This window comes from Myotis nattereri (assembly GCF_964212035.1).
Source record: "Myotis nattereri genome assembly, chromosome: 6".
Classification (NCBI taxonomy): Eukaryota; Metazoa; Chordata; class Mammalia; order Chiroptera; family Vespertilionidae; genus Myotis; species Myotis nattereri.
This window is the reverse complement of record NC_138081.1, coordinates 96,906,626-96,932,519: the sequence shown is the minus strand read 5'-3', so window position 1 is coordinate 96,932,519 and position 25,894 is coordinate 96,906,626. Positions and strand designations below refer to the sequence as shown.

At 46.7% G+C, this 25,894-nt stretch overlaps 1 protein-coding gene across 1 annotated transcript in view; it reads right to left on the bottom strand.

The window, feature by feature from the left end:
- The window catches only part of MAP3K4 (mitogen-activated protein kinase kinase kinase 4), a 51,304-nt gene that overhangs the window by 16,114 nt on the left and 9,296 nt on the right, over positions 1–25,894 (bottom strand). Inside the window, exons 3-16 of the mRNA XM_081094585.1 lie at positions 22,859–23,101; positions 21,843–21,989; positions 17,613–17,770; positions 14,408–14,524; positions 12,748–12,847; positions 12,566–12,649; positions 10,822–11,085; positions 9,409–9,558; positions 7,399–7,560; positions 6,326–6,459; positions 5,756–5,834; positions 4,971–5,049; positions 1,276–1,372; positions 449–541 (exon numbers count right to left, since the gene is read on the bottom strand). Of these exons, the coding sequence (XP_080950711.1) occupies positions 449–541; positions 1,276–1,372; positions 4,971–5,049; positions 5,756–5,834; positions 6,326–6,459; positions 7,399–7,560; positions 9,409–9,558; positions 10,822–11,085; positions 12,566–12,649; positions 12,748–12,847; positions 14,408–14,524; positions 17,613–17,770; positions 21,843–21,989; positions 22,859–23,101 (1,907 nt within the window). The remainder of the gene's footprint in view (positions 1–448; positions 542–1,275; positions 1,373–4,970; positions 5,050–5,755; positions 5,835–6,325; positions 6,460–7,398; positions 7,561–9,408; positions 9,559–10,821; positions 11,086–12,565; positions 12,650–12,747; positions 12,848–14,407; positions 14,525–17,612; positions 17,771–21,842; positions 21,990–22,858; positions 23,102–25,894) is intronic.

The window sequence follows — 25,894 nt, the reverse complement described above, 5'->3', positions numbered from 1 at the left end:
CCTAGTCTCCACCAGGTACACACCCCACGAACTCACTTTCTACTTTGCAAACTAACCAAGCATCATAGAAATTAACTTGGTTAGAAAAGTGACCCTCTTAAAAACACGAGTCACCACCTGAAGGACTAATAGAAGCCATCCCTGCGTCAGGCCCTGCTCCCAAACTCCTCCCGCCCCTCCTGGCGGGGACCAGGCTCTTTCCTCTGATACTCTCCCTAGAGTTACTCCTGGCAGAAGCTCTGGTCTTTCTGGTTAATATCAGCTCCAAAGAAATACTGAAATCAGGCAGGTTATCTACTTGTGCTGGCGGGTCCTGGCGCCGCAGGGCCGGAGCATCACACGCACCACGGGGAGGGACCCCGGGTCCGTGTCCTGGGACACCCAGGGCAAGGCCAGCGCGGAACAGCACAGGAGGGGCAGGGGCAGGGCTCTGGCAGAGGGAGACTACCTGGCGTCATGGGCACTGCTGTTGGGTCTGGGTGGCGCGGAGTCGCCGCCTGCACCGGGGCCGTGGCTGCGCGCGTCCGGCACGCTCCGAGTGCTGAGACGAGAAGAAGAGCGTCAGGAACACGGGGCGAGGGAGCGGCGCACGTGGTTTTCAGTTAGAAATACAACCGGGCAAGTGAAAAGCACCTCACAACACAAAACGTACATCGCTCGCTGAGATTCAGGTTTAGGTTTGGAGAAAAAACCCACACCTAACTTCAAACTCAGTATTTAAAACAGATGTGCTCTCTCCTAGAAAACACTGACAAGTGAAATTCACTTTTAGAAAGTGATCGTCCAGGGCGAGAAGATGCAGAAATGCCACCACGTTCAGTCGGTACTGGGATGTAATAACGATTCCGAGCTCACATAGCAAGTCCACCTGGAGTCACACACCCTCACAGTCCAGGCTGGAAAGATCATCCACGTGTTCCCACTTCTAAACTGACGCTAAGTGTTGTTTCTAGAATGTTCTTTTGTTATGAACACCCAAATGTGCTTCCCTGAGGCCATTTTTCACAGAGAAAAGGGAATAATTATTCCAAAGCGGGAAGCATTTAGTAGCTTGAGGTTGTAAATAAGCTCAGGAACTAAGCCATCTTGAAAGGTCCGAGCCGGTTTTGAATTGGCAATCTCTTTCTTTTGCAGCTAAGGCTGTGATTGTCTTCAAGATAACGCGACAGGAGCTTTGAGAATCGTATGCGCAAGAGTGAGCAGCCAGCGCTCTCAGGTGTTAGCATGCACGGCAGAAGGGGCCCCCCAAGCACACGACCAGAATGCACCAAATACCTGAATCCCTCCGGAGTGGGGATGATGAGGTGGGGGTTAGGAGGGTCGCTGTGGCATCGCGGCACCTTCACAGGACGGGGGCTGTTCCGATGAATGGCTGCCGTGAAAATGGCAACAAATGCAACATGTTAAAGGGATCAACAGAAAACTGCCAACCCAGGCGAGTAAATGAACCAGGATGGGACTTAATTTTGCTGGTGACCAAAATAAACCCTTTCTAAAAGAAAGTCGTATTATATACAAATATTGTGGGAAATGTCACTTTTAGTTACATGACACATTCCAACTTTCCTCCATCAAAAACATTTTTTAAATCCCCGGACGAAATGCACATAACTTATGCAAAACAAACGATGTAGCCTGTTTTACAGACAGATGGCAACGTGCGGCATCCCCGAGTGAAAAGGGCTCGTACGCCATCTGCACTCGGAGAGGACTCTGGTCAGTGGGACACCCCAGCAGGTCCCGAGTGGGCGGCCACTGCCATTTTCCTGAGTGCCAGGGCTTTTATCTCATTCCTTTAAACCAAACCAAGAGGTTATTTTTATTTTTTTTTTTCAGAACAGGTTTTCTTTTTCTCCTCTTCTAAACAGTCTGGTAGAAGGTAAAATTTTACACAAAATTTAATAAAAAATATTTTTAAGAACTGACCTTCCCTAGTGATACAAAAATGCTGACAACTGTACTTTCCCAGTAACTAAATGTAACTAGAAATGGACGGGTTATACTTTGTCTACTTCTCCCTAACACGGTCTCTCCTTACTTTTAACTTGGTTTTAACCCTCCTTAGTTTTTTTAAAGTCATATTTTCTCTTTATATGTTACCAATTTTAGTCTACGTGTTTCATTCTAAATGTTTTATCCGAAATGAAAATACTACCCCTTCATGGGTTTTGTCTGTGTGCTTTTAATAGCATTACACAGGAAAGACAGGAGTACCCAAATGGAGCGATCTGAAGGGAAAACTTGCAAAACAAGAATGAAGCAACTGTTAAGAAACTGGGGAAATTTGCACCCCTGGTTCATCATCTCAACTACTACAACAATAAATGGAATAAATCACCAGTAGCAAAGGTGAAAAGAAAAAAAGCAACAAGTACAATTTGGTGCGTTTGGTGATATCTTTAATTTGCAAACATACTGGTAACTACTGAGTCAAAAATGACTACAATATTTTCCTATGAAGGTAAGAGGCATTCTGCTGAAACACACTGGGGTCTACTAACAAGTTTAACATGCTTCACAGATAAAGCAAAACATTTAAGACTAAGTATACCTAACTGATGCAAATGTGTGATATTTCACTGAAAAGAAAGTCCTAATGGCCAATAAACATAAATAGATGCTCAATTTCACTAGCAGTGAACTATCGAGATGTTTTTCATGGGAAAAAAAACTAACAAAGCAAGTGTCCACTAGGAAATGGTGGAAAGACTCAGTTTGTCCATAATGGACAATGAGGCCACTGAAAGAATGAATTGGATCTACACCTGTTGACACAGGAATTTCTACAACTTTCAGGTAAGAAAAGCAAAAGATGCTGAAACCGGTTTGGCTCAGCGGATAGAGCGTCGGCCTGCGGACTGAAAGGTCCCAGGTTCGATTCCGGTCAAGGGCATGTACCTGGGTTGCGGGCACATCCCCAGTAGGGAGTGTGCAGGAGGCAGCTGATCGATGTTTCTCTCTCATCGATGTTTCTAACTCTCTATCCCTCTCCCTTCCTCTCTGTAAAAAACCAATAGAATATATTAAGAAAAAAAGAAAAGAAAAGCAAAAGAACACTCAATGTAATCCAAATTTTACACAGTGAACGGCAAGCGAGTCCCCCTATAAATGCCGTGTGATGTTACGAGCAGAAAGGTACGGTAGAACACGCTGTGCAATGAAACATGTGCGTGCACAGAAATGAGGAAGGTCACGTACCAGGTTGCTACCATTAAGCTACATGGGTAGGCCGGTGGCCGGGTGGCCGGGGGGGGGGAAGCAACAACAACAAGGAACATGACAGCCCATGTGATCTCACTTTCATTAATTTCTAAGAATAAAAGAACCTAAAACCAGTGACTGCGGCCTCCTGTAGAACACTCCCGTTGACAGTGTCCGTCGGACTGAGTCCTCGTCAGCACCCACTTTTAGGCACTAGAAGGGGAGGTTCCCGGGGGAATGAGCAGCCCCGGGCACGGGGCTGCGAGGAGTCTGGCTCTCTGGTAGGGCCGCCCCACCATTCCCCCGTGGCTGCGAGGACAGAGGACACCTGGAACTCACAGGAGCTATGAGCCAACTGTCCCGCCAACAGTTTGGAGAGAGGCAGAGTGAACCATTAGTGACTCACACGTTAACAGCGACTGCCTGAGGATTTGTAATATCTTTCTACACTACAAATTCTCCTACATGTACATTTTCCACATTTGTTACATACATTTTCTACATTGTAATTTTCTACAATCAAAATGACTCCTTATATAATAAAATATTTTAGAGATGTAATTTTTACTGAATTATTTATTGGTCATGTATTCTTAGAGAAATAATTTAGGAGACCATGAAATCATTTATGACAATATGCTTAACCAAAGTTTGATAAGAGTATAGTATGTTTTATATAAAATATTCAAATAGTAAACGATAACTATCATTTCATAGTAGCCTTGGGAGAAAAAGAGGTATAAATAAACTCAGTAAATTTTAAAGATAAAGAAACCAAACATTAAAACTGGGGGTGGGGTCTACTAACCTTTCTGTAGCTAGCAAATACCCTTTGAGATATAGCTGCTGCTCAATAAAGTTACCATTTATGAGTTACTTTATTTTGTGTAACAAATTGTTTAAAATTTCTAAGTTTTCCTATTTGGGTATTTATTACATATAAATAGTTTTGCTCTTATTTACTATTTTAAGACTGGGGTTAGACACAAACTTTTCTGAGACTTATTTTAAAACTTCAACATACATTGCAAAGCTGTACATTAACTGTAATTAAAGTATATTATAGCATAACTTGATTTTTTTTTTTTTTTAGTAAAACCAACAGGAACGGACTAGATTAGCAGGAAAAGGGTGCATAGGGAAGTGGTGGAGAAGAAAACCGTTAACAGTGACGGCGGGCAGGCCCGACACTCGCCCACCTCCACAGGAAAGGCTCTTCGCCCCAAAAGCCCCTCCCTCCAGGTCTCCTCCCAGAGAAAAGACTCCGGGGAGAGCAGATGGGAGAGCTGGTGAGCAAAAGCAGTGCTGCGGGCAGGCCCTGACGCCTGTGCGGCACGCTCATCTTCCTGCCGGTGGAGACCGCTCGCTCACTGGGAGTTCTCTACGCGCACACGTCACTCCTGACTTTCGTTGTCCCTTTGCTGAATATTCTTAAAGACGCTCTAGCTGTGGCCGGTGTCGCTCAGTGGATAGAGCATCGGCCTGCGGACTGAAGAGTCCTGGGTTCGATTCTGGTCAAGGGCACATGCCTGCGCTGTGGGCTCATCCCCAGTAGGGAGCGTGCAGGAGGCAGCCAGTCAATGATTCTCTCTCATCACTGATATTTTTCTCTCTTCCTCTCCCTTCCTCTCTAAAATCAATAAAAAAATATTTTTGAAAAAAAAAAAAAAAAAAAAAGACGTTCTAATCACGGGAAAGGCAGGCGACGACGAGGGAGGCGCTCGCTGGAGCCAGTGGGTGGAGCGTTAACGCTGCAGCTGGCGTCTTACCAAGGTACAAACCTGTAACAGGACTGTGCGGCTTTCCTATCACGTGGCCAATGCATTCGTTCATCAAGGCTTGTAAACTCTAGCACCCACAGGAAATGGGAAAGGAGAAGAAAGAATGAATACTCTCTCACTTAGATAATTAGCACAAATTAAGCTTTAGGTATTTAAAAGAACATGCTATCCTTAGTAAATGTTCTCAACGTTAGTTTAAAATAAAATGGGTATGAACAAGAATTAACGACATACTGTACGTAATTTAAAATGTCGTACAATTCCCTTTTCATTAGTAAAGCAGATGTGCACTCAGCACCCTAATAATGACGTGCACAAGTGAGGACCTGCCATCATCTCCACTATTTGGAGTTAAATAAATTTATATTCTGAACATCTTTTCAATCTGATGGAATTTATCGGAATAAATGATAATATTTAACATTTGATATCATGCTCTCAAATGACACACAGTGAAATGAAATAGCTAATCCTTGTTCTTCATTAAACTGCTAAAAAGCAGCAACTAGGTCAGCAGTCAGTAAACACGAACCTGACAAATACTCAGAAGCGCCAGCTGCAAACGCGCTGCGTGGCTGCTGAGCCACACTGGTCCTGCAGCTGAGTAGCCACTAACGACTCAGCGCCTTAACAACTCCGTTCTCAGCTTTGTCATGACAATTATGTTAAACATATTTTAAAATCACTATTCAACATGAAAAACACACAATCAAGAATAGACAGTGATCAACTTGTTTGTTTTTTAACAGAAAAAACTTCAGAATAGTCCATACCAAGAAGTCATCTTCTGGTAAAGCTGAAATGAAGGCAGGTTCAATGGCTTGCAGAAAGTCAAAACCTTGAGTTGCCCACCTGCAATGAAAAGTGTCAATAATCACAAAAGAACCAAGAAAATGCTATAGCAATTTTAGTCTATACAACACTGAAAAGTGATGTAACTGGAAAATTACTATCTAGGACAAAACACATTTTCTGTCTTTATATAAATGCCAGGGACTATGTTTACAGCATGTTTTGGGAAAGAAAGACAATATGGCTTCTTAGCAAAGTAACTGGTTACCAATTTGTTTTCCATTTTTTCTAATAACCGGCTTAACTTTCATGAGGGAGGAGAGATTAGCAATCAGGAAGGCCTGTCCAGGGAGAATGTGGACTCCCTTAAAGAAAACTCATTTGGGAACACTAAAAAACAGACAAAAATATAGACACACACACAACTGATCACTGCAGAGTTCAAAATGCTCCCTTTTGTGTTCTCTGATCAGAGTCCCATATGAAGTACAAGGAGGAAGTACTACCAATCCCACACAACTTATGATGGACACATCCTACCTGGTCCTTACCTGGGTCTGGTGCCTCTCCCACTCTCACACTTAGTCAGGACATAATTCATCCATTTCCGGGCAAAGCTTATATATTTGTCTCCAATCTTCTGTCTAAACTCTCCAGACATCAGACGAACAACTTCTTTATGATACTGTAAGATTTCATTTACATCAAAGTTAAGAAGAAAATGATTATACAAATACCTAAACACTATAATACCATATCTGTTTAAAATGACTTTTTTCTAAAAACAAAAATCCAGCCTTAGCTGGTTTGGCTTAATGGATAGAGCACTGACCTGCAGACTGAAGGGTCCTGGGTTAGATTTCAGGCAAAGGCACATGCCCAGGTTTCGGGCTCAATCCCCAGAAGGCGGTGTGCAGGAGGCAGCCGATCAATGATTCTCTCTCATCATGGATGTTTCTCTTTCTCTCTCTCCCTCTTCCTTCCTCCCTAAAATCAAAATATTTTAAAAATCTATAATAATAAAAGCATAATATGCTAATTAGGCCAGACGTCCTTCCGGACAAAGCCAAGGCTGCGAGGGAAGCCTGGGTCCTGGGTGCCTGCCAGTGACCAGAGGGAAGCCCGGGGCCTGGGTGCCTGCTGGCGGCCAGAGGAAAGCCTGGGTCCCGGGTGCCAGAGGGAAGCTGGTGCCAGCAGCTGGGGGAAGGAAGGCCTACTCTTGCACGAATTTTGTGCATCGGGCCTTTAGTAAATAAATTAAAACAAAAATCCAATGAAAATTTACAGCATGGAGAGTTAGAAAATAATGCCTTAATGCAGTTTCACAAATGTTTTACTCATAGTTTAAATTAAGAATGTGCTCTTATGATATTAAACAACTCTTAAAAGAAGGTTTTTAAATGTAAGTAGATAGCTGTTCACATAAAATAAAAACTGGGCAACTATCTGACAGTTTAAAAGTAAACCAATATTTCCAACATTTAGCAATGGCATAAGAAGACATTCTTGATTAAGTTGTGATTACAATCAATAATCAGATTTGCATACAAGACTCATGACACTTCTTATAAGTTACAAAGCAATTGCCGATTGCACTGTGTCTTTTTTCTTACTCTGTACCTACCTCGAACCCAAAATTGTAGCCCTGAATCATGGCCTCGCGGTGGTACTGCTGCAGCGTGACAGATTCTGATTCGTCGACTTCAGCATCAAATTCTGAAGTGAACATGTGGTCCACTCGGTCAATGGCATCACTTATTCTGTTGCAAAGTTCTAATGCATCATTCTAAAGAGTCCCAAACCATAATTAATCCAAAAAGAAGAAAATCACACAATACTTATGTATTTTAGTGGAAGATTTCTTTCATCATCACAGACATAAACCAGTGCAATATTTCTCAGCCACATTTTTTTGGTTAGTCAAAAGGACAGACCAAAAATAGAGGAAATTATATGACTTTCATTTTTGTCTGTATTAAGTGTTCTTCGATATCTTATGAAATATAAGAGGGACATATCCATAAAATGGTAACGTCTAATGACAATGCGGCCTTGGAACAGATGCTTACAGCATCAATGTTTTTACATGTCAACCGCCAGTAGTTTTCCCCTGGGTGGTTGCTCAAATTCCAGAGTGAACTCCCAGTGTATTTCTGTATGACCTCCACAATGCTACCAAGTCATGCCATCCGTCTCACCCCCCTGCACTTCAGTTCAGGGTTCTCAACTAGATTTTATCCCCTCCCCCGACGCGACACTGGCAATGGCTAGGGGTATTTTTGGTTGTCACAACTGGAGGAGGAGTAAAATCTACTGGCATCTATTGGGTAGAGGTCAGGAATACTGCGAAACACCCCACAGCGCACAGGAAAGCTCCCCAAACAATTACAGACCCAGGACACCAACAGTTCAAGCCTTGTTGTCTCGTTAAGCAACACGACCATAGTGCTCCAAATTGGGCTCCCTTCCCACTCACCTTGAAACACACCCCTATGTACACATGGTCTCCAGACCAACCCCTTCCCCAGACTCTGCCTCCTAAATCCTAACAACTCCCCGAGGCTTAGAAAATAAAGCGAGGCTCTCTCCCCAGCCTGACCTGCCCAGCCTTAGCGCCACTGCCTCCCGCTGCACGCACCAGGAGCCAGCCGAGCAGACACACCCGACTCTGACATCCAGTGAGCACCCCGCAGCCTGGCCCAGACCGGTGCCCGCACGCTCCTCTGTGAGCCCTCTCAGTGTGCAGGTTCTGAAAGCCCCCAAGCCGGAAGGCCTCCGTGCCGGCTCTTCCCAGATGCTACGAGCCGGACTCTCCCTCCTCTGTGGTCAGTGTGGCAGCTCCAGTCCTTAGGCTACGAATCCCTTCAGCTCAAGAATAATTAGTGTCTTAAGTAGTTTTACACTCTCACTGACTCAAACTACAAGAAAAGACAAAGCCCCTGCCCTGGCATTAGAGTGGGGTGACCGTCTGAAGGGGGTGTTCACAGAGGGATGAGGAAGATGAGGCAGGCGGGGCAGGCTGGAGAGAAACCCATGCTTATTGAACTCCTTGTCATCTCAGTGCCGCTTCCACCACAAGCCAAGCCTCAGCCTACAGAGAGGACATAGCTGGTGGCCGGGGGGGGAAGGGTGGACAAGACCAGGATGATAAATGGAGTACGACAGAGAAAGTGGTGAAAACAGGAAATAAGAGCAGGCACGGCTCTGGCTGGTGGTGAACTCTCTGAGGCCTGTGTGCCTGTCCGCACTGGCTCTGCCTAGTCATCTTGGCTGACCTATCTGTTAAATGAGGTCAGCAAGTCTCTTAGACTACACATTACTGACCTGGAGTAGCTCCAGTAAAGGCCGCTAAGGAACAAAAACGTTGGGCTAGGAATGAAGAGACCTAAATTCCAGTATCACCTTTGCTGCTAATCAACCACGTGACCATTATGAGTCATGTGACTGTTCGTATTTCCATCCCTTCTACAGTTCCAGGAAAGATCCAGAAGCCCTTTGGCTTAGCCATGAGGAAATGTGAACTGCGCAGAGGGCAAATGGGAGGACAACTGGATAATACTCCGTTACACCCCTTGTGCTATAGGGCGACATCCAAATATACATAAACCGGCTAGGGCTGCGCTGACGGGAATACCTTGAGCTGCTGCAGAGCCTTGGCGATGATGGGCTGGCTGGACGTCTGCTCCTGGCGCAGCGTCAGGAGCCCCTCGATGGACTGCTGGAAGGCTTTCCTCTGGATGAGGAGCTGTGCAGACTGCATGACAACTAGTAGAAGGTTCTCCACCTGCGAGGAAAGGCAAGCACAGCTGACAGCAGGCCCCGTTCCTGCCTCCCCGTTCCAGTCAACCCCGTCGGGAATCAGTGCCACCTCAGGGTTCCCGGGCCAGCAGCCACCTGCTGAGGAAGCTGCTGTCCAGCAAAGCTGCTCCCAAGAGCAAGGGCTGCAGTGGGCACTGACGGCCAGGACCTTCAGCACAGTGTGAAGAATCCCAGGGGACGGTGTCACATGATGTCCCGGAAATGTCCCAGAACTCCAGGGAACTCCACACTCTGGGTGCTGTTTGTGTGTGCATGTGTGCGTGTGCATGTGTGCATGTGCATGTGCGTGTGTGTAGGAGCAGTACTGTAGGTGGAAAACACAAGAATAAAAGTGGGATGAGCTCAGGGCCTTGTATGAAACAGTGAAAAACCAGACCTTATTATCTTTATTTTTTAAGTAGTTTGAGTAGATCTGTGATGTGACCTGATGTATTTATTAGAATGATCATCTGGAAGTACCAGAGCAAACGAATGCAGCAGCGTAGGGAGAGAACGTGAGGTCTGCAGCAGAGGAGCTAAAGGGCGGTTGGGGTCCCTGCCGTGGTCCAGGAAAGAGAGGAGGCCTGACCGTGGGAACGGCGGCACACGGAGGAACGTCACTGACTGGCAGTGCCTGGGCTCCCTGGGGCTGTGTGGACTGACGGTAACTGTCCCGCCCTGGTTCGAACACCTGAGTGGACGGAGCACCGTTCCCGGAGACGGAGCGCAGAGGAGGAACCCGTCTGCAGAGTCACGGGACAGGAGGAGGGACTCAGCTCTGCTCAGGCTGGGCTCCAGGTGCACATGACACTCACCACCACTGCCCCTCACTGAATATGGAGAACACGAGGGAGCGTCTTAGGGTTTTAGTGAACACGTTACATAGACGACGGGGTCCCTGCTAGGTAGGCAAGCGACAGCCTACACTACAAAAACAAAAACCAAGCAGCCAGCAAACCAGAGGTTCTGGAGAACTTGGACTTCTGGAGCTACAAATTCCTTGTAAGGCAATTCCTTGTAGATCATGGCTATACAGAGCTAATGACGTGGCTGAAACAGAAAAGATATAAATATTTCAAGTAGCCCAGTGTAATTTAACATACTTATAGACTTTGATGGAATAGTTCAGTACAAGCATTGCTACAAAGTTCCCTAATGATTCATTTTTCCTAAAAGTATCTTCAGTAAGAAATGCTGCTTCAAGTCAGGGGAAGGCGGCGGGCGGTGTGAGGCCTGGGAGGGGACATACCTGCATGCTTCTCAGGGTCTCCACCGTCTCCACCTGAGGCACGATTTTCACAGGCTGCGCCCCCCACGTGGCCCAGCTGTCGCCTGCAGGGTCGCTGTGCTTGGTGAGGAGGAGATGGGTGTCGAGCAGCAGCACGTAGTCCGTGTCCTTTAAGCAGTCCTTTCCTCCTGCGGCGGCGTTAAGTAACGCCAGGATAAAACTCTTCTCCTTGGCGACAGTGTCTGGGACAAACACCTGCAGGTTCTCTAAGCCAGGAATCTGCACCTGGAAAAGAGACCACCCACAGCCTGATGACCTTGACTGTGGTGATTGCAGCAGTGTCTCTATGTCCAAACTCACCATGGTGTATACTCTAGGTAGGTGCAGTTTTTTATTTGCCAGTTATACCTTAATAAAGCTCTAAAAATAAAGTTAAATTTTAGCCACTTGAAGAAGGTTTTTCCTTGAATTAAGAAATGCCATAAATTAAAGAAATGTTACTTAAAAAGACAAGCAGGCCTGAGGAAGGCAATGTGGGAAAGGCATGAGCCAGAGCCATGGGGGCAAGCGGCTCAGGCCAGTGACGGGGCCGTGACTGACCGGCGGAGACCCCCACGCTGTGTCCACTCAGCGCAGCCTCGACCTTCTCCGTTTCAACAGCAAAGGAAAGACTCCTCAGGAGGAAGGTCAGCCTGAGACAGCCTCAACCAGTGCTGGTCTGTGACGCCATTATTAAGCAAAGCCGCTCCCGACAGCAAAGCCTGCCGGGGGCGGGCGGGCGGCAAAGAAGCCTGAGTCTGTGCGGATGACGTCTGAAACAGGACGTCACCTGACTCGGTGAAAAGGCAAAAGTGTCAGCGCAGGTTCACAAGCTACTCCTGGGGAGGGACCCTAAAGAGCCTTTTAAAGATCATTTTAACAAGAAACACACACACACGTGACTGCCGTACAAGTCACATACACGTGGGTGGAATAAAATTTCTAGTAACAATATCACACACAGATTCCAAATGTCACAGCTCAAAGGACCTAAAGGGGAGAAAAGATGAAAACTCAAAAAGAGGCTCTAGTGATGTCCAGGATGTCGAAGATTTATGTAGAAAGTCTGAATTGTGAGGGTAAAAAACAACTATTTTAAATTCAATATATTATAGTGTATACATTATTTTAACCCTTTGAGTGCCAACCAATATCCTAGGAACTATGCTAAAATTCCCTAAGCATTTTTGCTGATTTTACAGCAGTTTAGGGAAAAAATTATGATAGCGCTCCCGGCACTTTTGGCAAAAGACAGGAGGAGCGTGATTGCGCTCCCTGGCACTCTAGGGGTTAAACACATATGTGTAATTTAATAAAATAAATATATTGAATATTTAATTATTTTATCTGTAATACAAGTCAATAAGTCAAGTATGAAAAACTTGATTTGGGGGAGATTATGGAATAGTCCTATAACTGGGGTCAACATGCGGCCGGCAAAGCCTAAAAGTTTTACTCTCTGGACCTTTAAGAAAAGCTTTCCTGTTTTGGAGTAAAAGTAAGAAAGACAAATATTTCAATTACACCATCAGACTACTTACTTTAACATAATACCATGAGAATACTTACTTTGACATGTAACACGCGACTACTTACGTTGACATGTAACACGTGACTACTTACTTTGGCATGTAACATGTGACTACTTACTTTGATGTGTAACACGTGACTACTTTGGCATGTAACACATGACTACTTCCTTTGGCATGTAACGTGTGCTACTTACTTTGACGTACTGCTTTGATTTCAGGACCTCCAGAAGGTCTCTAATGGGGGCTGAAAGGATGAACTCGGCAGCTATTTCCAGGTCCTAGGGTCACAGACACAACGACACTTCTTTAGAGCTGGCTTTTTTAAACGTAAGAAAAAGAAAGAAAGTAACAGTAACCAGCCGGACCGCGCACTCACCTTCCTCAGCATCTTGGCGAAGCCGAGTGCCTTGGAGGCTCGCTCCCGGGCCTCGTGGAAGAGCTCCTTGAGGGCCCGGCTGATCTCCACCACAGACCGCCTGCGGGGATGGAGACAGTGAGGGCACAGGAGCTACAGCCGGGGAAATGCAGAGAGAAGATGAAGCAAGTTCCAGACCACAGTCATACAACTGGAGGCGTTATAAATGGAAACGTATTCCAGATGTTCAGGAGCTTTCTCCCCCGTTTTCCAGAAAGCACTGTGTTCTTTAAGTAAGTAGGGTACACTCCATCACCTTCAAACAACAGTAAGCTCAACTTTCCTAAGACTTCATTACAATAATTTCCTGGAGTTTGAGACAAGCTCTTAACTCCCAGCTCATCATCTAACTAAAAAGGCATATATCCAACCCTGGCGGGTGAGTCAGGTGCCTGGAGCATTGTCCCGTACACCGAAAGGTCCAGGGTTCGACCCCTGGTTGGGGCGCATACAGGAAGCAATGGGTTGATGTTTCTCTCTCACACTGATGTCCTCCCCCGTCTTTCTCTCTCTAACATCAATAAAACAACCCCATAGCCTTGGGTAAGGATTTTAAAAAAGCACACAAAAAGGCACATATCCAGAGGTAAGCCAGTAAATGGTTAACGACGGGCTTCACCCAAAACACTGTCTTATGTGGTGTTTGTCAATGTTCCTGTGTACAGACCAAGACCCCCACCCCAGCCGAGTTCAGGCTGCCAGCCCCACGGTGCTGAGCGGTGACTGGGAAGAGAATGGACCGTCTATCGCCATCGGCTCTCTGACCCAGGAAAAGCCAGCCCCAGCGCCCACTGCACCTGAACCACGTTCAGATGCACCCCTAAAAAACCACCAGAGGGTCACTCTCTGCACTAGCTCACACCTTAGTGCTTGAGTTCCCATTTTTGATTTAATCCTCCCTATTAGCTCTCAAAACTGCAAGCCCTACAAATGGATTCTCCCACCTCTCAGCCACTCAATATTCCCCCGGGTGAGAATCCAGGTGGTAACTACTTTGTGTATCTGTGGCATAAGGACAGCCTCGGGCTCTGAAATCCAAACTGCGTTCGCACCAGCTCTGGATGGTGAGCGCACAGTTCAGCTCTACAGAAGCCACTCCCCCGAGCACGGCCGGAGGGTGTGTCCTACCGCGCCCTGACTGATCGCTGGCTGCACAACGGCTACATGACTGATGTTCAGGCCATAAAACAGCGAGTTCACATGATTCAGTCTAAATACCACCTGCACGGAACTGAAGAAATGCAATAGGTGAGTGAGCCACGATTCCACCCCCTTCAGCTTCAAGTTCCACAGAAGGGATACGCTGAGCATGAAAACAATACCAACGCAGCAAGGGTCGATGAAAGGCGCTGAAGGACGGCCACAGGGGCACCCTCCCTGAGCTGAGGACATTCCAGAACATGGGGAGGGGGGGTGGGGTTCTGCTCTACTCATTTTCACCCACTGACACTACCTATTCCTTTCCCCAAGGACACCATTTCACCAGGCTACATGAACTCACTTCCAACGGAAACGGCACAGACTCATCCCTAGAGACCATATGAAAGAGCATAGAAGTCAATCCCGCTAGGTCTACTACCAAGTTCAGAAAGTGCAAAACAATTTGGACTGATTTCATCACCTGATTTCATCCGAAGCACTGCTGTCATCGGCACTGGTCCAGAACTCAGCGCAGCTCTCCTGCAGGCCGACCTCCAGGAAGCTGCCCGTGGATTTCAGCAGCATCCCTGCAATGTCGCTGAGGACGAAGAGCAACAAGAGTCAGCCGGGAGGACCGTGCTCATTGCACTACCGCTCCTAAACGAGGGGCCCAGGGGTCATGTTCCAGCTCGTGTTTCAACCATTTAGAAAACGACCGGGAGTTTTCCAGTAGAAACTCATGATTAATGCGAAACCGTGCCAACACTGGTTGTGCATGTATCTACCTTTTCCTATTACCATGGTTTTCGTGATAAACCGTAAATTTTAGGTTACTTTCATAGTAGCTGTGTAATTACTCACAAATGTTATTTTTCTCTTAAACAAATGTCCAAAATGATAAAATGGCCTTAAATATATATCTATGACAAGATTTTTTTAAAAAGCTTAATAAACTAAACAATAATATAAAGCAATAAAGTGAATTCCTTAAATGTAACTGTTTTTAAATTTTCCCTCACAATTAGCTCTTCAAGGTCATTAAACATCAGATATTATATTTCGCTGATGGTGCTCTCTGAGGATGAAGTCTAAATACTAGGGTTAAAGGCAAATGCAAGTAGATACATAAACCTGAGTGCAGTACAAGTCCAACAGCAGCTCGGCTGCTGTGACACTCAGGGAAGAGGCTTAGGACCTGGTCAGAGAAAGCAGCCGGGCGCGGCCAGCACCAGGGGCGGCCGGCGGTCAGTGGGAGGGGAGCTATGAGAGGAGCAGGTGGAACCTGGAGGAAGGCGAGGTGTCAGTGGGCCTCGCGGGCAGGGCGGGTTAGAAGAACAGAATGGCCGGGGAGAGGGGTCAGTCAGTGTCCAGGGAGGACAAGAAACACGATCACCAGCGTGAAGACGTGTAAAGCAGGAGGCACGGCTGTGGATGAACCGTCCACCTGCAAGGAGCTGGCGGGGACAGGACAGGAAAGCGCAGGCCTGCGTGTGGAGGACCGCGGATGGCTGGACACCCGCCTGAGTGGGAAGCGACGAGGAACAGGCACGACCACAGCAGTGCACAGGATGCTCAGGACGGACTTACGCCACCAACACTGAGTATCTGTTCTATACTACACAGCAGCGGCCAAAACAGACCCTATCCCGCCACCGAATGGGAATAAAAAGGGAACTACGGAGCGTTACAGGTCAGCGTTATATGGAGCGAAGTCCAAGGGGAAAGACAGCTAAGGAGGACTTGTGGGTAGGAATTCCAACTTTACATCTGGACAGAGATGTAAAGGAAGCAGACACACGAGTCTTGAAAATGGCTGAGGGAGAGCAGTCCCAGCAGAGGGACAGCAGGTGAGAGCTGAGGGGGGACGTGGAGCCTGCGCGGCCTGAGCGAGGCAGGGAGGGAGCCGCTGCGCTGCACAGGAGGCCCAGTCAGGAGGAGGCGGCTTAACGAAAAGCACTGGCAGCCTCACTGGCCACCGCAAGCACCTGCTCTCCCTTTCCTGAGTAAGAGGGGAGCCACCGGAGCCACCGGACGGACGCACACTTAACAAGGCATCTATGGTGCTGAGGGAACTACAAGGGGTGAAGGGGGCAGCAGAGACTAGAGCTCCGAGCTGCGGCAACAACGCAACAGGAAACATCAGGCCCCAGCTGAGCGGAACCGGGGAGCCGTGAGCAGGGGAGGGTCTGGGCCGCTCCCGCGGGACGGCCACATGGGTGAGGGGCCTGTGAGAGATGAGAGCAGTCAGGGCTGGGAGACCCAGCACATGAGGCAGAGGCCGTGCCAACACAAGGGATGCATCAGAACCAGGATCACGACAGTCCGAGGGGCGGGCCCATGGGCAATGGAGGGCCCGGAGCTTCTCGGGAGGCACACCGTGAGCGCAGGGCCAGAAGCTGCGCTGCAGTTTCAGGGTCAAGTGAAAGATACAGACAAAAGCACTGCAGGGGAATGAGGGCGCACACAGGGAAATCAGCATGGGCTGGCAGTGACACGCAACGGTAACCCTTTCAAAAAATTTCTTCAGCTGAGCTTGACAGCCTGGAAACATAACGCAAACAGAAGCCATGAATGACAGGAGAGCGGAAGAATGGCGAGATGGTGACCATGGCAGGGAGTGTGTCCTTAGGCTGCTGAGGTGAGCCCATCTGCACAGGACAGCACCCGACAGAGGGGGCCCACAGCTGAGGGACTGGAGAGCTCTGAGACGGAGCGCGCTCACTGCTCACACACAACACAGAGAAGACTTGATACAAACTGGAGGTTAGGGGAGAGGCGTGCATGCCAGATTCCGAGATACCGAGCACAGATGGAGGCGATAGAGCTGCGAACGATGACCTTCGAGGTCAGAAGATGGCTCTGTGGGAGCTGAGGTCCTGAGGACTGCCCAGGGAGGGGAGGCTGAGGGAGGGAAGGCCCAGGGAGGGAAGGCCAAGGAGCTGGTGCAAAGGCCCTCAGGAAGGAGACAGCAGTGACATGGCTGCTGAGCAGCTGAGCGAGGCAGCCCCCAACAGCAGCAGCCTGGAGCCCAGGGAGGGAACCTCAGTGGTGAGCACAGGCCACTGATGTGCCAAATCCACATCAGGTACCTGCACTCAAGACACATTCACTTTCTACAACAACAGACCAGGGACCACTCCCCGGATGGCTTACTGTCTGCATTTCTAACCCTCCACCGTATGCCCCTTTCGCAGGGATTCCGCCGTCAGCGTGACAGTCCCAAAGCAGTGCTGGGGGTGAGTCCTTCCTCGGCCAAGCATCCCGAGGACTGCCGCACAGGCCCCCTCAGAGGCTGAGAGTCTGCTCCTGGTCACATGAACCCAAGGCAGGGCTTCTCCACCGCAAGACTGACACTTGGGGAGAATAACTTTGGTTCTGGGGGCCGTCCTGTCACCGGAGGATGTCTGGCAGCGTCCGGGGCCTCTGCTCACTAGATGTCAGTGGAACCTCCCAGTCCTACAATCAAAGCTGCTTCCAGACATTGCCAACTGTCCCCGAGGGGTGGGGGTGGGGTGGGAACGGGCAAGCACCTTGGTGAGAACCACTGCTTCAGAGCTAACGAGCTTGGGAGAGGGGCACACAGATAGGAACTCAACGCTCCAGGGCACAGAAGGGAACTGGGCAGCAGACTGGGAGTGGGAGTGAGGAAGGCAGACGGGTGCCCTCGGGAGCACCAGGGTTCCTACCAGAAAAGTTTCCCAGCCTGGGCCTCTCCTCCCCGGATGTAATGGGTTATTTCTTTGGTGAAATTCCATTCTTCTTCTAACAGATTTTTTAAACTGTGGGATGCTTGAGGTAACTGCTGTAGCATTTGGATCCAGCTTCTCATGTAATCAAAATATACCTTAAAATACAAAAATGTAAAGGGTGGTATTTGAGAACAGACTTTGGCAACTCACGACATTCAACTGTCAACATGAAAGCTACGCATCAGAGAGCCATGGGAGAGGGCCGCTGGGCATGGCACTGTGCTACCAGTGAGGACTTCTCTTAAATTGTGTAGCTTAGCCCTCACAGTGTAACATTGTATCCACAATCCCTTCAAATTATGGAGAAAATGACTAAAATGTTCACAATGCAGAAAAAAGTACAATCAAGTTTTAAAAATTAAAAAGAATAGCAACCAGAAATGTTATGATTAATGTCCTGCAGACACTCCTCCTGCAGGAGGCGGGGATCTTCACTTGTTTAACTTTAGACAGTAGCTTACATGTTGACAGGAAATGAGCACACTTCTCACCATCCCTTCCCAATATCCAGATTTTTGTGCTATAATTTTTCAAGGCTTATGACATATAAATTATGATCTGTAACTAAAATACCCAATTTTTTTGAAGTGGGGTTTATGGTCACATAAGTCTATTAAGCTTTTCCATCCCTAAATTCTTATTTTGACTTACCTGTTGCTTAGTAGGGTTTCACTATCAAAGAGTTTTTCTCAAGACGGGTTCACAATTGTCTATCACAAAAAAATCACCGCCTACCGATCCTTTTACGAAAGGGTAAGTTGACTACGTAGAAAATATCTGGGTCACACGTTCTCTCCCTGAGAACTGTTCGATACCACTGCACTGCCCCTGCGCTGTTGCCAGGATGAAGAAATATGATGCCAGCCCAACCTGGCTGTCCCCACCTCCCGCCCTGATGACTATTATCTTTGCTGGGTGTTTACAGGATGCCTCCTCTAGTCTTGGATTCCTGTATTTTCATCAGGTTATGGCTTTGGCTCACTGGAGCGAATGTTTTCTGCGACCATCACAACTGTCAGTAGGCAAGTTTCAGGTCTTTTCTTCATCTCCAGAGCCGTGTCTTCTGTTGAATCTTGGGTGCTCTGGGCCCTCCTCCATCCACGCTGTGCGCCATCAGTCTCCAGTCCTGGGCCCAGCTGTGTGTGTGGAACCTGCAAGCATGGGTCTACCACCATCCTCTCCAAATGAGCACGGAAAGCGAGCAGCTCCCAGGAGCTCCCTCTCTGCTCTTTTGCTTGCCCTTGAGATTTCTAGAACAGTGATTGTCAACCGTGTGCCACAAGAATTTTTAAACATGCAATACCTGATTATTAAGACAGGGGCACTAACCTATTCTCCCTTAAGACTGTCAAAAAAAAATAAATAACAACAGCCAACACAACAATAGCCATCCAGTGTGAATGAATCAAAATTATACCTATTATTTTTTGTTAGATCAGCAAAAAATATAACACAGCCTTTGATGTGCCGTGGAATTTTAGTAATTAGTTATGTGCCATGAGATGGAAAAGGCTGAATGTTGCTACTCTGGGAACACTAATTGTGAGTGTCTGGCCCTCCCTTGTGTCTTCTAACAATATCACACCTTGTTATCAAATATCAATCTTTTCCTTTTTCTTTTTTAAATATACTTTTATTGATTTCAGAGAGGAAGGGAGAGGGACGGGAGACAGAAACATCATGATGAGAGAGAATCACTGATTGGCTGTCTCCTCCACGTCCCCCCACCCCCCACCCCGGTGATCCAGCCCGCAACCTGGGCATGTGCCCTGACTGGGATTTGAACTGTGACCTCCTGGTTCATAGGTCAACACACAACCACTGAGCCAAACCAGCCGGGCAAATATCACACCTTTTAAACTCTTTACATGGTTCCTTACATCTGTCATATGTTCCTACATCACACCTTCTGTGTGTTGTCGTGGTTACCTCTGAGGCCAGGGCATGAGTTAGCACGTTGACCGCTTCCACATGGACTTGCTGCCTCAAACACCAGTTACTTCCTTGGCCTGCACGCACACATCCCTCGGTTTTCAAGTCAGAGATGACCAGCACAGAGCAGCCCTCGAAGTCGCATTTGGTCCGCATCACGTCTTGCCAATCACTGCTGCCCTCACCCTCCCACCCGGCTCTCAGGCAGCAGTCGTCCTGCTCAGAGGGGGAGCTGCAGACACAGAAGTGTCCCTCTCCTTCCCCGTCTGTCCTGCAGAATGCCATCTACAACAGGACCTCACGGGGACACCCTGCTTCTCTCCTGACTGTCCACACCCCTACATTCACAACGCTATTAATCAATGGACGGGCCCTCCATATCTGGTCACCCTCATTTTAGTCTAAATGTTAAAGTAAATAATTGTAATAGTCTTTTTGGGGGGTGGGGGGTGGGGGGGTGAATACTGTGATCAGTATCCTCCTTTACTGAACATGAAATGTTTCTCTTTACTCTTCCTTCCTTTTGCTGTTTTTGGTGAGCTTCAAGTAAACATAATCTGACGGCCAATCCAAAGGCCACTCTCTCCTTCCTTCCTCATAAAAACACTGATTTGGTCTGGGCTTCCTCAGTTCTGAAAGCATGCCCCTGCACTTACGCATCTAGCACTCTTTGGGGCACAATTTTAAAAACATGGTAATTGCTAGTTCTTCATCTGTGAGACGATGGAGAGAAACGAAGGGAAATTGTGCATTACACAGATCATTAGTAGCAAAGCTCAAACTAAATCCTAGGCAAAGCAAAGCACATTTTCTCTTTTTAAACTTCTGTTGAGTCATCCACAGAGAGAGAAAAATTAGTTCGCTTATGGCTTTATACCATAAATTTTCAATGATAAAGACGTTTCCGACATAAGAAATATACTAGCACAGTACTTTAAAACACAGCCATATTTTAGACGTACTGGTCTTTTATGTATTCTCCCAAACAACCAGGAAACAATTTCAAAATCAAAATTATTTCCGTAACATGGCGGATGTGGCCAGTCCCTTCCCAGTCACGTCTTCCTGCGCGCCTTCCACTCAAGAGGCTGGCACTGAGTGTGTGGAAGCCCAGCCTGGCCAGCGGACCAGGGGCAGCTGCTGGGCAGGGCTTCCAGGAGCGCCCTGCTCTGGACTTAGCTGCAAGCACACTTTCCCGTCTACCCTTCTCTTTTCTCTCAGCCTAGAAAGGGGGTGGTAGCTGGACGTGCGGAGCCATCCTGAGGCAGCACAGTGAGGCATCAAGCAAGGATGAAAGCATTGCAAAAACAATATACCTACCAGCGAGGTTGTTTTCTATATTATTTCATCAACCTGTCATATTATGCAATCAGCTGTGTCTCTCTCTCTATTGAATCTAACATGTATTTACTGCACATTAAGACTCTACCAGACATTACGGAAGACAAAAGAACTTCAAGGCATAGCCCGTGGCTTGTAAAGCTTTCAGTCTAATTAGGGGAACCTGAGAACAGAGACTTGCTGTGTCATTATGTATTAAGTAGTACAGTTGTAATTATAACTGCTGAGAGTTCAAAGAAGGTTTAGATAAAGCCCATTAAAGGTTAAAACTGTCAAATAAGCTTTCTAGAAAAAAATAAAACTTGAAAGTAAGTCTCAGGTGGGAAAATAAAGAGAAGGGACGTTTTGAGCAGGAAGAAATAATATGAGCAAAAGTCCAGCGGTTAGAAGGCACAGGTACGTACAATGCATGGGAGGAGACCAGGGGCTCTTTTTGGAAAGAAATACAAGTAAGTCTGCTCACGTTGTTTACAATCCCGTGCATGTGCCAGGTTCCTCACGTAACTCCTGACTCCTCAAGACTCAGCTGCCTCACCGTCCAGTGTAGGTGTCCCATCCCTAACTCTTCCTGGCATCTCGGCACAAGGCTACCTCAGCACTTCCTCCTCAGGGAAGAATATCAATTTTGCCCAATTCTTCAGACTGAGTTTCGTAGGACTTGTTAACTATATACCCAGAGCCGGGCAAGGTCCCTCGTGCATCCGAGGTACTAGAAATACAGCTGATGACAGATGGCTCAATAAAATACGACCAGGCTATGATTCTATTTCGGGGCCATCTGCTACAGACCCACAATGAAACAGTGAAGTAGAATAGGTTATAAAACAATCGGTTAAAAAATAGCCCTCACACACACAGCCAGACAGACCTGGGGGACACGCCCCCGCGCCTCACCATCAGCATCTCCTGCAGGTCCTCCTCGAAGGCGTCCATGTTGCAGTCGGCCTTCTCCAGGCCGTGCCGGACGCCGTGCAGCATGAACTGGTAGTACTGCTTCATCAGAAGGCCGCCCTTCAGCACCTCCTTACACTCTCGGACCAGCTGCGGGGACAGTCACAGCTCCGTCATCTCACACATCCTGACCAGGTTAGGTATCGATTTTCAGTCCCGCTTGAATCCTCAAAGAACTCCAACACCCCCTCCCCAAACGAATCCTTACCTCTGAAAAACCTAAGATATTTTCCAGATTCTTACACAATATCTTAGTCTCAATTGGATGAGAACAAAACAGTAAAAATAAAGTATGGGTGCAGAGCGAAAATGTCACATAAACAAAAACTGATTTGCTAAAATATACCCTCCTACAAAGAAATTTACATAGAAAATAAAACCCATAGAAAGATATATTTTTCTACTACTTTACATTATAAGACAAGGTACAGAAGAGAAAAATCTCATCCCTTTTAATCATAATAAAGATTCAAATGTACTTACCACAGAGCATGGGACCTTTGTAATAGCTTAGCATAATTTACCTACAGGGGTTTATGGCATTCACTATCAAAAAACTATACTAATCCACAAACAAACCCAAGATTAATCTGAGGAAATTAGACGTTTACATGTAGCTTAAAAGGAATGAAAAAACTAAATTTAAAGAACTTAAAATATCTAATTTTAAGTTTCCAGTCTTTAAAGACTGATATTAATAGGATATAGGTCATATCATCATCCTACTTTTATATCCTTTTTGACAAGGAAGTGAATAAGAGGAAGGCTGCACCGCAACCCTGTATTTGAGGACGGCATGTAAAGAACATTTCAATCACCCTACAAAGAGCAGCTTTGAAAACACTACTCAGTTTTCACTATTTGCAACAATTACAGAAAAAATCCTCAAAATAAAAATCATAAGCCTCTGGAGTAATATAATGATTGCTAGATGTTTGTAAACAGTCTCTGAAACAAACCTGCTTAATACTCAAGAGAGACGGCTCTCCCGCAGGTCTCTGCTCCAATCTCAACTTGAGGCATTCGTGGATGACATTCAGGAGGACCCGGCAGAGGACCAGGAAGGCAGGTTCGAAGGAGGGTAAGTCCATGGCCTCGAGCTCGGCCCAGGACACAGCGCTGCAGTTCTGCTCGGAAGTAGCGGGCGACCGGGACAGCTGCACGTAGTCGGAGCCCCACATGGGGTCTGGAAACTCAGAAAACTGTAGCAACATTCAACACAGGCGAAAGAGTGTGCATGAGGGTGTAGTCATAAACTATTATTCTCTATCATTTGCTGACAAATCTACAAAAACCATCATTTTACAGGAAAAGTTATCTTGAGAATAATTTAACATTTCAATTTTAATGTTTTCTAAAGCAAAAAGTTCTAAAAGTATTAGGAAACCGTAACAAGAACTAAAACCAAACTGCAGTATTTTTGTCAAGGAAAAAAAATAGTAGAAATAGAATCAAGTTCATCTTTTTCATCATGTATTTTTTATTAAAATGGTCAGAACACTTATATTTAAGGTTATAGTATTACCCACAACTACCTCTACATTGAGAACTAGAAAATATTCGAGAAAAGACTATAAAACCAGATAGCCATTTATCTATAATAATAAAAGTGTAATATGCTAATTAGACCGGACGTCCTCCTGGACGACCTTCCAGGCGAAGCTGGGGCTGCAAGGGAAGCCTGGGTCCTGGGTCCCAGGTCCCAGAGGGAAGCCAGTACCGGCAGCCAGGAGAAAGAAGGCCTATTCTTGCACGAATTTCGTGCACTGGGCCTCTAGTGTAAACGTAAAAACCAGTGCATTCAACACATTCTTTTGTCCATTTTTCCTCCTGACCTATACTGAATGACACTGGAAGAAAAATCAGGAAGAATTCATAAAACTGACCTGGCTAGTCTCACTCAAATATCTGTTATTTAATGTTTCCTGGGGCCCCTAATGTTGCTCACCATTGTATTTCCCCCCATAAAACATGGGGTTTGGAGCTTCCCCACTGTTTTTAAACCTCTGGCAACATCATGCTGACCAACCATATTCAAAGACCTTGCCTTCTACTTTTGAGAACACTGAAGCCATCAAAATTTGAAAATCTCAACTTTTCTTCAACTTAAAACATCACCAATCAATAGGTATTCTGCCTCTAAGTGTTCCATGCGGTGCTTTAAATATTTTGTACTTAGGGGCCAGCATTTAAAAGTTAGAAGATTTTACACGAAAATTTGGATCTTTTTGTTCTGTTTGACACACTGGACTCATAGTGCCCACGTGACAGCACCTGGCCGGCTCAGTTTACCACAGTGCCCGTCGTTTCTCACTCTTCACGGCCACTTGCCCTCTTTCTCCCACACGCGCCACATTCCTGGCCAGGCCTGTAGATGCTCCAGTTGGTGCGGTGACCCTACTGCATGAGGCAGGATGTGTACTGGCTAAGCGCAAGGCCTTGCAGCCAGTCCCGGGCTCGCGTCCTGCTCCAGCACTCACTGTGTGCAACCTTGACCCTCCACATGGTCCGTATTCAGTGCCCACTCGCCACGGGTCTGGAGCTGCTGCTGCTGTCACGGACCCGCTCTCTGCTACAAACCGGAGCACTACTTCCTACTGGCCCACACATCAGTGTGCCTCTTTAAGAAAAACAAAACCTACAGGCAATGAGCGAGTAGGTGCTTATTAGCTTGACACCTCAATTAAAAAGTTATGTAACTTCACGAATGAAATCAGACAGGGGATGCTTGACACAAATAAAAAGTGACCTATAAACACTGCATGAACGAGCACTGGTTGTGAGAGTGGAGGTGGGGAATACTGTCACCTCCCTACTGCTCCCAGTGGGCTCACTTGCAGCTGCACTGGTGCTGATTGGTCTGGCTACGCAGGCAGGTTAAAAATGCCAGTGCTCCTCTGCCCAGGCAGTGTAGTTCAGTGGTTGAGCATCAACCTGTAAACCAGGAGGTCAGGGTTCGATTCCCAGTCAGGGCATATGTCCAGGTTGCGGGCTCAATCCCCAGTGTGGGGTGTGCAGGAAGCAGCCTATCAATGATTCTCTCTCATCACTGGTGTTTCTATCTCTCTCCCTCTCCCTCTCCCTCTCCTTTTCTCTCTGAAATCAATAAAAATATATTTAATAAAAAGAAAAATGGCAGTGCTCCTACCCTACCTGGGAGACTCAGAATTGCCTACAACCAGAAGGACGGCTGTGTGTATCTGTATCTGTCAGAGCTCTCCAGGAGATGCACATGTGCAGTCAGGTTTGGAAACCATGAGTATAGCTTAAAGTCTGCTATCCCCAAATCCTAGGTTTGAATCTCTCTAACAATCTATAGCTTCTGTGATTTGGGCCTAGTTATCTACTCTCCATATATGAAAAATACAGAAATAAAAATGCCACTTCATTTAGCTACTGTGTCTAGCACATGCTAAGGCTCACTAAATGGTAGTTTATTATAAATGCATATCCTCGTTTCTATAGCCTTTGTCCACTCTGAATATAAAAGGCAACCTCTTCAGGAAAAATCAGCATAATTATTATTAGATCCTAAATGATATTTCATTGGCCACTAAACTTACAATCTATATACAGTAAGTTCTCAGGTTACGTCAGAGATCCGTTCTTATGGTTCAATGTAATGTGATTTTCGCCATAAGTCGGAACGTACCTACATAAGCACTTACGTCACTCACATGGAGCATATACACAGCAGTAATGAAGTGAAACAGTAAAAAAAAGTTTAAAAGAGAAGAGAACCAAGATGGCAGCACAGGTAAGCACCTGTACTTGCTGCCTCTCACAACCACATCAACACCACAACTAAATGGCAGAACAACTACCACCCAGAACCGCGGGAAGCCTCGCTGAGTGGAAGTTCCACAACCAGAGAGGTGAAGAAGGCACACTGAGACTGGTAGGAGGTGCAGAGGTGCGGAAAGTGCTGGCACCTGGATGTGCTGCTCTTTTAACCAGGAGGGAGATACAAGCTCCCGCTTGCTCTGAACTCCTGT